Source organism: Mesoplodon bidens (assembly GCF_964165515.1).
Source record: "Mesoplodon bidens genome assembly, chromosome: 3".
Lineage (NCBI taxonomy): Eukaryota > Metazoa > Chordata > Mammalia > Artiodactyla > Ziphiidae > Mesoplodon > Mesoplodon bidens.
In genome coordinates this window covers 25,327,818-25,343,842 of record NC_138178.1, presented here as the reverse complement: position 1 = coordinate 25,343,842, position 16,025 = coordinate 25,327,818, and the positions used below count along the sequence as shown (strand labels likewise).

Genomic DNA, 16,025 nt, shown 5'->3' with positions numbered 1-16,025 from the left:
AAATAGGAGCAGCAAACCAACCAGATGTGGATCGCCAGCTATTTGAAAAGAGCTTCCAAGATGAAGGTTGGATATCAAAACAAACAGAAAAGAATCAACTTGAAAGAAATGGTCTGTGCAGGGAAAAGAAAACATCTAAATTTCTTAAATATATTCAGAGAATAAGAGAAGATAGTGCATCCATGAAGCAGCAGGACCAAGTGTGTGTGTGTGTGTGTGTGTGTATTTGGAGACAAAATTGGAAGTATAAAATAAAAAACCAGTAGAGTTGTTGAAAGAATTAAGTTGAAAAAATACCGAGGAAGTTGAGCAAAAACAAAGACTGAGAAAAGGAGGGATTTCCCTGGTGGCGCAGTGGTTAAGAATCCACCTGCCAATGCAGGGGACACTGGTTTGAGCCCTGCTCCGGGAAGATCCCACATGCCACAGAGCAGCTAAGCCTGTGCACCACAATGACTGAGCCTGTGCTCTAGAGCCCGCGAGCCAAAACTACTGAGCCCGCATGCCAGAACTGTTGAAGCCCGCACACCGTAATGAAGAGGAGCCCCTGCGCGCAGCAATGAAGACCCAATGCAGCCAAAAATTAATTAATTAATTTAAAAAAAAAAAGAATTGGGGCTTCCCTGGTGGCACAGTGGTTGAGAGTCTGCCTGCCAATGCAGGGGACACTGGTTCGAGCCCCGGTCCGGGAAGATCCCACATGCCGTGGAGCGGCTAGGCCCGTGAGCCATGGCCGCTAAGCCTGCGCGTCCAGAGCCTGTGCTCCGCAGCGGGAGAGGCCACGACAGTGAGAGGCCTGCGTACCGCAAAAAAAAAAAAAAAAAAAAAAAAAAAGTACCAATTAAAAAAAAAAGAACAGTAGTCAGAACCACTTTAAGAGCTTGAGCATCGGGACAGCAAAGGAGTTTCAGGAAGAGAAATCAGGCTGGAAAAATTTATTTTTAATCATGAAAAATTACCCAGAACTGAATATGAGTTTCCAGGTTGAAATACTGGTAAAATGTATGAAGATGAACCTCCGGCAAGTCCATAGTGGTGGAGTTTCAGGAATAGTAGAGACAAAGATCCTATAGGCTACCAGAAAGAAGAATGTCATTCATCTACGTACAAAAGTCCAGGAATAAAAAGTCTTCAGATTATGCAATCCCTGCCCTGTGGAGCTGCACCTTCAAAACCCAGGGGAAGTGATTTCCAACCTAGAACCCCAAACCCAGCCAAAGGACAAATAGAACAAAGGCACTTTCACACGTAAAAATGTCATCCACTATGCCGCCTTCCTCAGGAAGCTACAGGAGGATTGAATTACAGCAAAGTCAAGGGCCAATCAAGAATGAGGAGGACCTTCCCCAGGAAACATGGAGCTCGACCCAGGAGGGTGGGGACACCTGGGCAGGATATTTAGTAAAGGGCTCTTGTGTGCCCTGGAGTTAGTGAGGAACACATAGAAAACCAAGCAAATGGGGTGGGGAAACAAGGCGATTATTAAGCCTTTAATAGTTGAAGGGGGCATGTGTTGTACAGGGGAGAGAAAGTGACCATGGTTTACCACCCAGCTCAGCTGCACATAATCTTCATAGTGTTAATAGTGTCCACACGTGCCCGTCGGCAGGGAGGTGTGTAATGGTGGTGAGAAGAGGAGGCTCCATCTTCCTCCTCCACAGTAGGAAGTCGGTTACGATGCCTGAAACCTAAAAACACAAGTCACTGGGAGCTTATTACTTGCAGATCCAGAGATACACACCCAAACAATCAGCTACAAGGTTTTGAAATGCTTTCCTTTTGGGAAGGGAGGTGAGGTGCTTTCTGGTAGGAGATCGTATGTAACTCCTGACTTCATCTCTGTGCCGGGTGATAAACTTCGAGAACACGAGTGGGAGGTGGAGAAACGAAACAGACACCGTCCACATGGCCGAGTCTCAGGAAGCGAGGCTGGAAGAGGTGAGGTGTCAGGAAGGGGACCAGGAAATCTGGAGTGGAAAATAATAGCAAAGATGAGCTAGGGAAGACACAGGTCGTTGATGGGTTGGGACCTGAAACATAAAGGAAACCAGATCAGTGCACAGGTAAGTGATTAGGCGGAAGTTCAGGTGGCTCCCAGCCGGTTATTTTATTTTTAGTGAAGTCACAGGTAAGGTTTTGCAGAGGGAGTGTGGAATGTCTGGAGCAGGTGTCGACACGTGGAAGCACCCACCCCACTGAGATCAGCACCGAGCTTTCAGTTGATGGAGAAGACAAGGGGTGAGATTTACTAAAACAGTTTACTAAACACTAACGTGGACAGAAGTACAAGGTCCCGTGTGGGAGATGGTCGTGTGTCGCAGGCCCAACCTGCTCCTGCGGTGGCGGCAGGCCTGCCCTTGCGCCGACCACCTGGGCTAACACAGGACTCAGGCACCTCTCCAGTCAGACTGCTGTGGTTAATGCTTTCCTTCAAGCCTCGTCGTTTCCATCAGTCCTTCCTAGTCACCCTGAGCCTCTGGGCCTTTAGGAATGTGGAGTAGACCCCACCCCAACCGGGTCCCCCCGTCGCCCTCCCCCCCTCAGTAAATGGCACCACTGCAAGTTCTTCTGACATTTCCTCTGAACTATCTCAAGTCCACCCGTTTCTCTCCATCCTCTGACCCTTGGACCGGGTCTCTGTCTCGTCCCACCTGGCCTGTGCCAGCATCCTCAGCTGCTCTGCACGTCTCCTCTGGCCCCTCCCTTCCCTTCTCTACGTGGAAGGACATGTCTTTATGTTGTTTTTGTCGTTGTGTTGTTGGCTGTGCTGTCTGGCTTGTGGGATCTTAGTTCCCCGACCAGGGATGGAACCCGGCCCCTTGGCAGTGAGTGTGGAGTCCTAACCACTGGACCCCAGGGAAGTCCCAGGACACGTAGTCTTAAAGTGAAGACTAAATTATGTCACCGCCCTGCTTAAAACCTTGCAGGGGTTTCTCGCTGCAGTCAGACCATCAGTCTAACTGGGGCTGCAAACAGATGGGTCCTCTTTGCAAAGCCTATTATCTGCTCTGCCTTCACCCAAGGTCATCCTTTAAAGAACCTACCCAGGGCCTCAAGAAGTAGCCGACAGGACTCAACATCCTGGATTGTTTTTTTCCTTTTTTAAATGTCCAACTCAATGGTCCTGGATTTTTTTTATGTAATCATTTTCCTAGTATTACGTTTTCTTGATCTGGAGCCCATGGCAGAAAAGGTAACATTCTAATGAGTGGTTCGGAGCTGCACGAGGAAGGGCCACTGGCTTCCTGGCCTGAGGTGGAGGGACCTCACTGTCCTGTCCTCCCCCTCGGCTCAGCCCGTTTCACATCTCAGGGTGACTTACACCGTCCCCACTTTGTGTTACCAAATTCTATATCAGGACACTTGGGGCCGTGAGTTCCCCAGACAGAAGCTCTAAAGGGCATTGAACAGGAAATGTGACGGTTTCGCAGAGGAGGGCGGGCCGTTTCTGGCCTCCCTGCCATCTCTAGTGTCAGCTTTGCGGCCAGGCTGGCTTCCCCGCGGCAGGCTGCCTGTATCTTGTTGGGCAGTGTGTCCAGATGAGCAGTGAGAAGAAAGCCTGTCCTCTGTGTCTCTTGGGAGCAAGGAACCCTTCCCCAGGAGCTTCCCCTCACGTCTCAGTGGTCAGAACCGGGTCACTTGCCCATTCCTAACCCAGCCGCTAGCAGCAGGGTAGCTTAAAATAATCAGGATTTGCTTTCCCATAGTCTGGAATGAGGTCTGCTTCCTTTGATACACATGATGGTGTGGAAGAGAATTAATACCCCAAAAGTGGGAACTCGTTTGAAAAGGGAGGAGAGGGGCAGGCAACTGCCAGGGCCTGATTGTCCAGTGTACACATCGATCTCGCCCAGGAAATGACTGCAGGATTTATTAGCATGGTAGACATACTCGGGACTGCACATTATTTTATTTAGTTCTCCCAACAAACCTGGAGGAGCGGATGATGAAGCAGCCTTTAGAGTGATTGATCAGTAGCACATAGAATAACGTTCGGGTTAAAACAAGTGTGATCTCCAAACCCCTGGTATTTCCAGCACCACCATGTCAACGGTTGGAACTAGAACTCTTCAAAAAGCCCACATTTGTCAAAAACAAAGCATCAAAGGCTTTCTGATGTTCTCAGCCATGGCATTCTTCAAACCAAATTTTACTGCCAGTTAAAGTGTAGCTGATGTAATTAGGACTTGGGGTAGCAACTAGAATTCTTTCTAAGCTCTCCCCCTGGGAAGCCCCCAGGCTAAGGCTGTAAGGCTTCTGGGAACAGACCAGAGACACCGCAGCCACATGCAGCCCAGGTGGCCCTGGACAACTTGGAATTAGAGAAGCTCAGGCGTCCTCTGGATCACATTCATCTCAAAGGGGTTTCTGAAGTTTACACGCTTGTTTTGTAATTAGTCTTTTGGCTCTCTGCCCAGAGAAGTGAGGAAACAGCCCTGGACAGATAACCATCCAAGTTCATGGTGATGGCATCCATCAGAAGGGGGCCCTTGGGTAGCAGCTGGGACCTGCAAGACCCTAAGATTCTGCTGATTGCACTCAGTCCCTGCAAGACCATCGCTCTTTAAGGCTGCTTTCATTTCTGTTTGTTTATAATAGTCATCAAGCAGTCCTCCCAGAACGAGCTCATGTCACAGGCCACCCCTGGGGTTATAAGAAAAGCACGGAGCTCCACAGTCTGCCTTCCGCCTCGTCTGTCACGTGAGCCCCACAAGTGGTCTGTCATTCCAACTGCCTCCTTCTCTTCTGAACTTGTCACTTGCTTCCCTCTGTCTTTGCCTGTATCATTCCCCCTATTTAGAACCCTCCCTGCCTATTTCTATTTATTTAAATCACAACCACACTTCAACTCAAGTCCCATTACATCTAAAATACTCCTCACGTATCCAGGCCTTTTAGTGATTTCTTCCCCTCCTGAGCTTAACGTGATAATGTTACTGTGTTCACGCCCCATGTGGCGTTTATATCTGCTAATGTGTGTTGTGAAGTTTTTTTTTTTTTTTTTTTGGCGGTATGCGGGCCTCTCATTGTTGCGGCCTCTCCCGTTGCGGAGCACAGGCTCCGGACGCGCAGGCTCAGCGGCCATGGCTCACGGGCTCAGCCGCTCCGCGGCATGTGGGATCTTCCCGAACCGGGGCACGAACCCGCGTCCCCTGCATCGGCAGGCGGACTCTCAACCACTACGCCACCAGGGAAGCCCTGTTGTGAAGTTTTTGCTTCGCTTTCTTTTGCTATGTCTCCCCTTTTTTTGATCAGGCTGTAAGATCCTGGTCTTCACTTAGCATCTCTAGTGTCTAGAGAGAGAGAGAGAGAAGCAGTTTAGAAAGCACTTTCAAACACCGCATCGATCCTCACCTTTGTGAAAAGGACAATGCAGGTGTTGTTATCCCCACTTTAAAGATGGAATGTCGGTCCTTATAGCTTAAGTGACTCTCCCAAGGTGACAGGGCCAGCGAAGGGTAGAGTGAGAGCTTGGCACCCAGGTGGTCCGAGTCCTGCGCTCCTGCTACTGTTTGAGGTACTATTCAGCAAACTCCGCATTTATAGGACACGTAATAAAGGTTACAGGGGCTCAGAGGCGGACGATTTCACACATTTGAGTAGCTAATGAAGGCTCCCTGGAGCAGGTAGATATCGAGCTGGCTCTTGAAAAGTAGATTGGATGTAGAGAGGATGGCCAAGGACTGGCAGATGGGTTGCCCGTGGACGTCGTGCTTGGCCTGTGGGGACACAGGGAAGTGGTGGGGGGAAAGGTGGAGGAGGCAGCCTGGAGCAAGGCCCTGGATGGCCCTTGTGAGGGCTGTGATTTAGTCGAACAGGCTGCTATGTGATCCTGAGGGTCTGGCTGGCATAATCAGTGAAGCTCTCTTCCTGTGCCCACCGGGGGTAGAACAGGGCCACAGGCTTCCTCTTGCAAGGTGGCTCCTCAACCAAGGAAGTAGCGATGCTGCCTTGAAGCAAGCGAGGAGCAGCGTTACCAGGTAAAACGGGCTGCTGCTGAGGATGAGGGAGGGTCCCTGGGGGTAGAGTTGGGAGGCTTGTGAGCCTCCAAATTTCCCCTATATCTTTTTTTTTAATTGGGGTATAGTTGATCTTCAATGTTGTGTTAGTTTCAGGTGTACAGCGTAGTAAATCTTTATACATATACATATATCCACTCATTTTTAGGTTCTTTTCCCATATAGGTCATTACAGAGTATTGAGTAGAGTTCCCTGTGCTATTCAGTAGGTCCTTATTAGTTATCTATTTTATATATAGTAGTGTGTATATGTCAATCCCCATCTCCCAACTTATCTCCCCTCCACCCCCCACCCCATTTCTTAATTCCAATCCTGGGGCCTCGTCCTCATCCAATCAGTGCTCTGTCTTCCAGCCCTCAGGTCTCTTAAACCTGCCGTGGCTGTAAATTCAGCTAACATGATTCAACACTGTGAGGACTTGAGCTCTTAAGTTGGGTTTCCTCTTGGCCTTGCATCTCGAAGGCATGCAATTCAGTGGTTACAGAATCTCTAGGTTTTAGACTGTGGCTTGAAACTTGAATAGAGATTTTAGGGATTTGAACTCGTGTTCTCTTATCTAAATTATTCAATGCCATGAATAGTAGCCATCCGGCTATGGCCTTGGATTTTTTCACCCACAATATTTTAGGCCAGCTGTGTTGCAGCCTCCCGGAGCTGGGCCTTCAGCGGGCCTGCCGTTCCAGGCCACTCCTGGGGAACTAGTTCACTGCCTGCCCTGGGCTGCTGGAGTCCCATCTCAGGCTGCTAGTCGAGCTTACGCTGTTTTCTGCCCTCTCTAAGGCAGATAACCATTCGAAGCTATTCCTTCTTTCCCTACTTCTCTGTAATTTGCAATACCTGTTACTAGTACCAAATTCCATACTGGTGGGACCTTCTCAGTGACAAGTAATGAAAACTGAATCTGTAACAAGGAAAGAGAAGATGTATTGGAAGAGTGTTGGGGGCTCGTAGAATCACAGGAAGTTGGAGGATTAGGCTTGGGAAACAGGTAGGAACCACAGCAGTCTGGAGAGCTAGGAAACAGGCAGCCTGACAACGTTGGATGCCCCTGAAGCCTTGCTGGGCGCTGCTCCATCAGTTCTGTTGTGTTCCTTCATCCCATAGTCAACGCTTCTCACCAGGTGAAGGCATCTGATGGGCCTCATGTGGCTCTGCTGCCCACACCTGGTGGGAGTTGGTGGAGGGGATATTGGCCTTTCTGCATTGTGGGAGGGAGGGTGTCCCACACAGTGGTGGGTCCCCAAATTGGAGAAGAGGGAGTATTACATCCCAGATAGCTCAAGACCACGAAAGTAGAATGGGTGGATTTTTAGACAGGCCCTTAGGGGAGAACACACAATTCCCTCATAAGTGTAGCGCCATATATTTATAAATTCTGTGAAAATAGTCACACGTTGAATTCCTCATAGGTTCCCACAGTGTGAGGTGTTGGGGATGCTCTGATCTGAATCACACTGCTCTTGCCTTGAAGGAGCACAGTCTTATGGGAAAACAAGCACACTCAAGAGTCTTATGGGAAAACAAGCAAACTCAAGATTCTCAGCTACGTTCTCAAAATTCTGAGGCCAGAATTGAAGAAAGTGGATTGGGCAATTAGAAACACGGAGAAACCCTTAAATGTGCCTTTTTGGTCCCTGTTCTCCTACTTCCTAATGTCTAGAGGAGGGTTTAAAAAGATGAAAGTCAAAGTCTTATTTATTGATCAAGGAAAATTAAGTTAAGATAAAAAAGGTTGATAGGCAATCAGTTTTCTTCATGACAAATGTGGTGGAGCACAGGAAATGAGAGAGGAGGGAAAAATGTGAATTATGTAGGTTTGTAGCCAGCTGGCGACATCATCTGGGCTAAAGACCTAACAGCTGTAGAACTTGCAAATCCCTTTGGGTCCTATGTACCTTGTCCACTAAAATAAAAATAAAAAGATCGACTTTTCTCAGTGCCCGGCAGATACTGACCCCCGATCATTCTCTTCACTCATTTGTCCAACATTTCCTGGATTTATGGAGTGCCAAGGATCGAAAGATAAAAGCCACTTCTCTGGTGCCCCTGGGAAGTACTTGGTATAATCTCCAAAGATGGTTTCCCTTGATTCCTTTCCTCCTTTTTTGTCATCCCCCCTCCCCTTGGGGCTGGGTGGCCTGGCGACTTGCTTTGACCAATCAAATGCAATAGATGTGCCCATCAAATGTGCCAGCTCCTACCTTTGAGGGGCCTGGCGGTTTCTTCTTTCAGCCACCTGTAAGCAGTCTGGCCGTCCCGAGGCTGCCATGCTGTGAGGAAGCCCAGGCTAGCCACGTGGAGAGTTTACGCAGGGGAGCACTGGGGACCCAGGCAGTGAGTGAGGCCTTCTTAGACCTTCCAGCTCAGCCCAGCCACTAACTGAATGCAGCCGAGTTGATGACACAGAGCAGAACTGCCTGGCTGAGCCCAGTCAGCCCCCAGAGACAGTAACAGTGGTGGTGCGGAACTGCTGTTGGGGTGGCCTGTGATGCGGTGACAGGTAACTGGAGGAGGTAGCCTCACACCAGGTCTGTCTGCAGGACCCTCCCAGGTTGGCTGGATTGGGGCTTCTGGGTAGGAGAGGGGAAATGGTAGTTTTTTGGAGAACTCTCGCAGGCAGCCTACAGGTGGGGGCAGGTGGGAGGGAGTAGGAAGGGGGTCCTGATGCCACATAAGAGGTGCACCCGAGACCCCCGCATACCGTTTATCTGCCCTTCCAGCGTACGTTGTTATGGTTTCCATGTCTATTCCTCACTTCCAAGTCACCTTGTGTCCTCCCAGGCCAAGCCCTCTGAGCATCAGTCACTATTTGTGTGTAAAAATGGGGGCCAGATGTAGAACTTGAAGCAGTGCTTGGAGCTGTCAAAGAAGGCTAGGGAGATGGGTGCAAAAAAACAAGTGGCTGAGTGCCCCCCAGATCACTTTGTAGCTTTGCCTGAGAAACTGCTACCCTGTCTCAGAAAATTTGGCCTTACTGTGATTAGGAATCTTTTAATGTATTGATCTAGCATCTGTTAATGACCTTCAGGGTACTGCATCAGTCTCTGAGAATTCAAAGATGAAAGCACAGTTCTTACTTTTCAAGATGTTCATCACTGCTTGATGGATAAATTCTGAGGCCATGATATGTTCTGGCATTGTAGAGGTTACTTAAACATTTCCCTAGAAGACTATACCACCTGATAAGAGAATCCATTTTACCCCTTTAGACTTAAAAAAAAAAAAAGGAAGAAAGGAAAAAAGGTCCCGATTGATTGATTGATTGATTGATCTGTCCTCACCCAACCCGCCTTGGTCCTTTTAGACCTCAGCTCCACCCAGCCCTGCTTCTATGTCTAGATCTAATTTTTGTCGTATGGTTTACCCAGCTTGAACTTGGTTGGTGCCTGGTAGATCGCAGACTTCCATGCTGGACCTGAACCAGCTGATTCTGCATCTTCAAAACAGCACCCCACTGCCCCTCCGAGGTCATCATGTCATCCTTCCAAAGATGATGGTGATTTTGAACCATAAATCCTTGAAGTACCCCTGTGACTCAGCTCTCTTCCATCCCATAGAAACCTTTCAGTTTCCTGGCTCCACTGAACATCTGCCCTTTTTTCTTCCTGTCAAATTAGTTTTAAAAATAACAAGGGTCATACACTTAAAGATTCTTGTAAGAACTAACTGGATCCAGTTAATGGTAAACTCTAGAAACTTAGGGGCAAGCAGTTGAAGAGAGAAGCAGAAAGTTTAGGTAATCAGGCAGGTTCTGGATAATCAAGTACTTAAGGCCAGTAGTGAATAGAATGGCCCAGCTTATGTGTTAGCAGTGAGTTTTCCTACTTGTTGAAACAGATATTTGCAGATAGTGAAAATGGTGTGGCTCTGAAATCCCCAAAGCAGCCATTTAAAATTCCTCCCCTTCCTTCCTTCACTTAAAAATTTATTTATTTATTTATTTATTTATTTATTTTTGGCTGCGTTGGGTCTTCATTGCTGTGTGCGGGCTTTCTCTAGTTGTGGCGAGCGGGGGCTACTCTTCGTTGCGGTGCACAGGCTTCTCATTGAGGTGGCTTCTCGTTGCGGAGCACCCGCTCTAGGCACACAGGCTTCAGTAGTTGTGGCTCATGAGCTCTAGAGCGCAGGCTCAATAGTTGTGGCTCACAGGTTTAGTTGCACCGGGGTGTGTGGGATCTTCCCGGACCAGGGCTCGAACCCGTGTCCCCTGCATTGGGAGGCAGATTCTAAACCACTGCGCTACCAGGGAAGTCCCCCTTCCTTTACTTTTGATGAAGCCATCTAAATTCATGACATGAAGAAGTTTATACGAAATGGTACTTTGAGAGCCGCGGCAGCTTGTGAATTTGTTGCTGTGCCTATGCCCCACCTCCCGTATGCTTGTGCTGTGTGATGGGGCAGCTGACACCTGGTTTATAGCCCTACCCCTGCACCTGCCCCCATCCTGACTCTGTTCAGACTCTGGCATTAATTGAGCCACATGGCCTTGGGCATGTCACTTCTCTAGGCCTCAGTTTTCCCATCTGTAAAATGAGGAGGTAGGACCAGGCCCATGATTTTATAAACAAAAATTATAAGCATCAAAGCATGAAAGAAAAGAAACCTGTAGGGAAAGAGACAGTGTGTGCACCAGGCATGCCTGGGCCACAACCTGCCACCCGTTGCTTCTGACATGGAAATGCTATTAAAAATTCTCCAAAACTGTGATCTGACTCGGATTCAGACAAGACTTTTTTTTCTCCTTTGAGAAAGAAAAGCTGAACTCAACCATTTGGGACTCTGCATTCCTGATCTCCTTTTGTTATTTGTGGTACATTTCTCGTGATTCTTTCAGTGCATTTTTTTTTTTTTTGTATTGAAAATAGACATTTTATTTTGTTTATACAAGACACAATTTCAAAATACACATCTTATAATATGTAGCTATAAAAGACAAGGATATAAATATAAATGCACATCTATAGAAAATGTCACCAAGTTCAGTTTTCCTTCTGAACCTTTAAATCAAGAGCATCCATTGGGCACAACCTCTCTGCTCCCTTTCAGTGTGTACAGAGCACGTAGCTGAGAGAGAGGTTTTAGGAGCTGAAATGCCGGTGTCATCCTTGTAAACATCTCCCAAGCCAGGAGGAGCCTCGAAATTCACCTGGAGCCTCGAGCGTATTTCTTTTCTTTGTAAACTGCAGGTCCAGGTGAGGAATGGGAGAGAGAGCCGAGTGGATAAGCTGTCCTGAATAAATGTCATGATGAAATAAAAGCTCTGATAGGAAGACCTGAGGCCTTCACTCTCCCCTGGGAAAGTGTCGACCGCTGGGACTTTGGGAACTGGGCCTTGTGCCCCAGGGCAGGGAGCGAGTGTCCATCCTGAATCCGGAGAACCCACTCATACGGGCGGTACCTGAGCTGGACAGTCGGCAAAATGGTACCAGGATGTTTTCTCATCCTGGTGGGCTTTTCCCCGAGGCCACCGCCCCAGGGCTTCTCTAGGTCCTCTTTGGCTGGAGCAGAGCTGGGCCTTCACTGTGGCCTTCGCTGTCCTCGGCGTCCCCTGGAGCCTTCTAGGTCGTGTGGTTCATTTTCTGTGCCCTCCCCTCTGGCATCGGTTCCCCCAGTCATTGGCACGACCTCCATGCTTTCCATTTCAACACTGGGTATCTGGTAAGCTTGCCTGTAAAGCAGGTAATTCACAGGTTTTGAAAAAAGGAGAGATTAGGTCAAAAGGTAGTTCATTTGGGCACTCTGATGGAGAACACCTAGATTGCCTCCACTCACAGGTGGTATTTAAATCTTATTTTGGTATTTTAAGCCCTTTGTCCACCAAGGTTTACCAATGCTGTTGGAGTGGCCTCCTGCACCTTGCCAATCCTCCCTCTGCTAAAGGTGGTGGTTCAAATGCCAGGCACCGTGGAAGGAGTGAGTCACCAGGAGCCCGGCTAAGCCAGGTGTGACAATCTTAATAAAAATGGTGTAATGGTTACAAAGCTTTTAAAACAGCTCCTGACATTTGCTTAATAAGTGTTAAATAAATAAACAAATATTGGACTTCCCTGGTGGCGCAGTGGTTAAGAATCTGCCTGCCAATGCAGGGGACACGGGTTCGAGCACTGGTCCAGGAAGCTCCCACATGCCACGGAGCAACTAGGCCTGTGCACCACACTACTGAGCCTGCACTCTAGAGCCCATGAGTCACAATTACTGAAGCCCGCACACCGCAACTACTGAAACCCGCACGCCTAGAGCCAGTGCTTCGCAACAAGAGAAGCCACCGTAATGAGAACCCCGTGCACTGCAACAAAGAGTAGCCCCTGCTCACCTCAACTAGAGAAAGCCCGCGCACAGTAATGAAGACCCAATGCAGCCAAATATAAAGAAATAGTTAATTAAAAAAAAAACAAAGAAAAAAAACAAATATTAATTAGTCCTTAAGAAGCCAAGAGTAGGGGATGCAGAGCATCTTAATTCCACAGTTCCCTGTCTCGTTGGACATGTGTTTTAGGCCCTGAGTATGTGGGTCTGTGGATTATACAGTCTACCTCCTGAGGATAAGCAACTTTTAGGACATTTTAGAGTAAGCACTTTGAGCTCCTTGGAGTGAAGGCTAAACTGTAAATTAGGACTCTAGGCCAATTTACCAAAAACAATTTTCTAAAAGCCAACTTGTTGAATGACAAATCTACCTAATAACCTATTTGCAAATTATCAGTTTATGGCAAGAATTGACTCACCAAATGCCCAAGTAGTCACACTTACCAGGTTTACCAATTCTTCTTATAGATACATTTATGATTTTCCATAAAATAATCAGTGAATATTGATGTTTTCCTTTTATGAGCATATTTATTGGCCATATATATCAAATTTACAAATCCTTTTTAAAAATATATTTTAATGTATTCTTTAAAAAGATTGTGTATATATTCTTTTCTAATATAGTCAATGAATATATTCATTATTGGGACTTCCCCAGTGGTCCAGTAGGTTACGACTCTGCCTTCCAATGCAGGAGGCATAGGTTTGATCCCTGGTCGGGGAGCTAAGATCCCACATGCTGTGGGGTGCACCCGAAGACTAAAATAAATAAAGTAATGGAAGGAAATTAAAAATATATATATTCATTATAATCTCCTAAGAATGTAATTCCAAATACAACATTTTATGTGGAAATTATTTAGTTGTAATGGTATTCTTAAAATCCTTTTAAAAGTCATTTCTATTTTGCTAATATTTTAGCATTTGGGGGGATTTTTTGATGAATTTTTAGGTAAAATATCAACCTTATTTTGTTGATTTCTAAACTATGAGGTTTGTGGCATTTCTTTTGCTTGGGATGGTATTAACAGCTTTTGAAGATTTGTGTGAATTTTTTGATGGCTGTTTTTCATTTTGGCTTTACAGTAGCATTTCATGGAATGTTCATTTTGTCAAAGTTAGGCTCGAAGGGTGATATAATCTTTGTATTGATATAATATTTAGAAAAAAATATTTTATTAACTAGTGACTAAAAGTTCAGTTTCAACACACCTGATGTGTCTGGAACAGCCATATCACTATGGAATTCTAAAATACTGGCTACTAACTGATGGAAGTACAAAGTCAAGGCTAATATGCCACTTGAGGCTTTTACGAAGGAATAGTGAAAATGCGTAAAGATTAGAAAAATAATAAAAACTGAAATTTCAGCAAGTGGCAGAAACAGTCTTGCCACTACTGCTAAAATATAGAATTTCAAGTATTAGAAATTCCAAGGCCAACATGAATGAGCCTATTTATGGGGAAGCATATCTGTATTTAACGAGTACATTCAAGAAGAATACATTCGTGACTATATCATCAGAATTGCAGATCCGTCAGATTGGTTATTTGGAACCTTCTTTCCTTCTGAATTGGCTTTTGGTGAATTGGCCCCGTGTCATCTGTTGGCTTCTGGTTGCCCGGTTCTGACTAGTGGCCTGCGGGCTGCTTTGGAAAGTGAAGGGCACAGACCCGACTCAGTGACCGCTCAGCCCCGACACTCCTTTTGGCGAACACAGGATGCATGGAAGTGCCTGCGTCTACAGCCAGAAAAGGAGGTCTTCCTTGGACAGGGCAGGCCCGGGGTCATCCAGATGCAGCCCTTTTTTGGGGGGAGGCAGCATCTTGTGCGGTGCGAGTCTTCTGTCTACTCACCTTGACCGTATGTAACGTACATAAAGTACCAGAAGACATGCCACGCACACTCCACAGAGCACGGCCACTGACGTGGAGATGGCCGCTGGAAAGAGAGCAGAATTGAGTTGGCATTGAGCTCGAAGGCCCGGCAGCAGATTTGTTTCTGAGACTGAAAATTCTTTACAGTTTACATTCCTGCAGCGAGATCCAGATGCCTTCCTAGCCAGCTTACCATTACTAACAGTTCCCTGAGGTCCACCTGTTCAGCCTATTCTACGTCTGGGCACAAAGGACACTCCTTTCCCACCAACACTGCCAGTTCAAACCGTCCCCATTCGCATTATCTGCATCCTCGTCCTTCCCGATCAACGTGGCATGGGTGACCGGGCAGGGACGGGAGTGAGGCCGGAGGAGAAAGTAAGGGCCTCAACGATCAGAAGCTGGGCGTGAGCATCAGGGCGAGGGCACCAGCACCCCAGGAGGAGAGGAAGCTGCTGCTAAACCCGAAGGTGGGGAAATAGGGCAGTGATCCTCCTCGGTTGTCCCCACCACAACGTCCCCCTTTTCTCCACCTTCACAGAATCCTGATTTAGAAACAATAGCAGGCAGTGCCATTTTTCTTCCAATTTCATCTTTACTATGTTTTTTTATTTGCAGCTATTTACGGTGGTGTTAAGAAGGGTGTCATGAGGCAGGTGTTACAGATTAGAAGAGAATAAGGTAACAGCTTAGGAAAAGGGGAACACATGTTTCGTCGGGGGTGAAAGGACCAGCATTGGGAGGGGGACTTGAGGGTGGAAGGCCCCAGGCACGATGGCTTGAGATTGTTAGGGAGGGTGGGATCTTCACATGGAAGCGAGAGGACTGAGCCTGAGGGCAAGCTGAACAGAACTATCTTTAAAACATTTGTATCAATCATAAGCGCCAAGCAGATTTGGCCAGTTTGCCTTACTATTGTGAAATCTCCCTGCAAAAAAATCGCCTATTGCCCTGTGTGTAAGATGACAGCCCCGAACGTCTGGGGACCCAGGAATCTCACTGTGGACCAGGAGGCACATTCATCTCCTGAACTGTTGAGCTTTTCAGACCTGCACCTATACGGACAGCACACAGCCGTGTGTACAAGGATGAATCACCCATGACATGGCCTTAAAAATAGAACTTTCCTGAAAAACAGCTAAATATAAGGATGAGGGGAAATACCCAGATTCTCTGCAGGGTAGAAGAGGAAATGGATGAAGTTTTTCTCAAGGGCACTTAGCACGTGTAACAGAAGCTTTGGAGAAGACCGTTTCCTTTGACTCTCTAAGTCCACTACTGGAAATTTATTCTAAGGAAATAGGAATTACGTATACAGTATTCACTAAAGTATTGTTTAAAATAATTTTAAAAATGTTAATCTAAATCTCTTATCAGTAGAAAATTAGTTAAATAAAATGTGGCATACCCACACAATGGAATATTATTCAGCTTTTTAAAACTATGAAATCTACATTTGTTAATGTGGAAAGATGTCTACAATGTCTTAAGTAAAAAAAGCTGGTTGGGGCCTCCCTGGTGGTGCAGTGGTTGAGAGTCCACCTGCCGATGCAGGGGATACGGGTTCGTGCCCCGGTCCGGGAGGATCCCATATGCTGCGGAGCGGCTGGGCCCGTGAGCCATGGCCGCTGAGCCTGCGCATCCGGAGCCTGTGCTCCGCAACGGGAGAGGCCACAACAGTGAGAGGCCCGCATACCGCAAAAAAAAAAAAAAAAAGAAAAGAAAAAAAAAGCTGGTTGACATAAAAACAAAAAAAAATTTCCAGTAAGCCATGTGTGTATCCATACGCACAGAAAAGTCTTGAAAACTATATACCA

At 46.9% G+C, this 16,025-nt stretch overlaps 1 protein-coding gene across 3 annotated transcripts in view; it reads right to left on the bottom strand.

The window, feature by feature from the left end:
• Nucleotides 1-1,748: 1,748 nt before the first annotated feature.
• IL15RA (interleukin 15 receptor subunit alpha) overlaps nt 1,749-16,025 on the bottom strand; it is a 49,547-nt gene continuing 35,270 nt past the window's right edge. For 2 of the 3 annotated variants that reach the window (XM_081227917.1, XM_081227919.1), the window contains 2 exons: nt 14,188-14,272; nt 1,749-1,967 (listed from right to left, as the gene is read on the bottom strand). In XM_081227917.1, the coding sequence (XP_081084043.1) occupies nt 1,754-1,967; nt 14,188-14,272 (299 nt within the window). In that variant the 3' untranslated portion in view covers nt 1,749-1,753. Of the gene's footprint in view, nt 1,968-10,705; nt 11,690-14,187; nt 14,273-16,025 lie in introns of those variants that run through there. The other variant, XM_081227918.1, reaches the window with a different exon arrangement.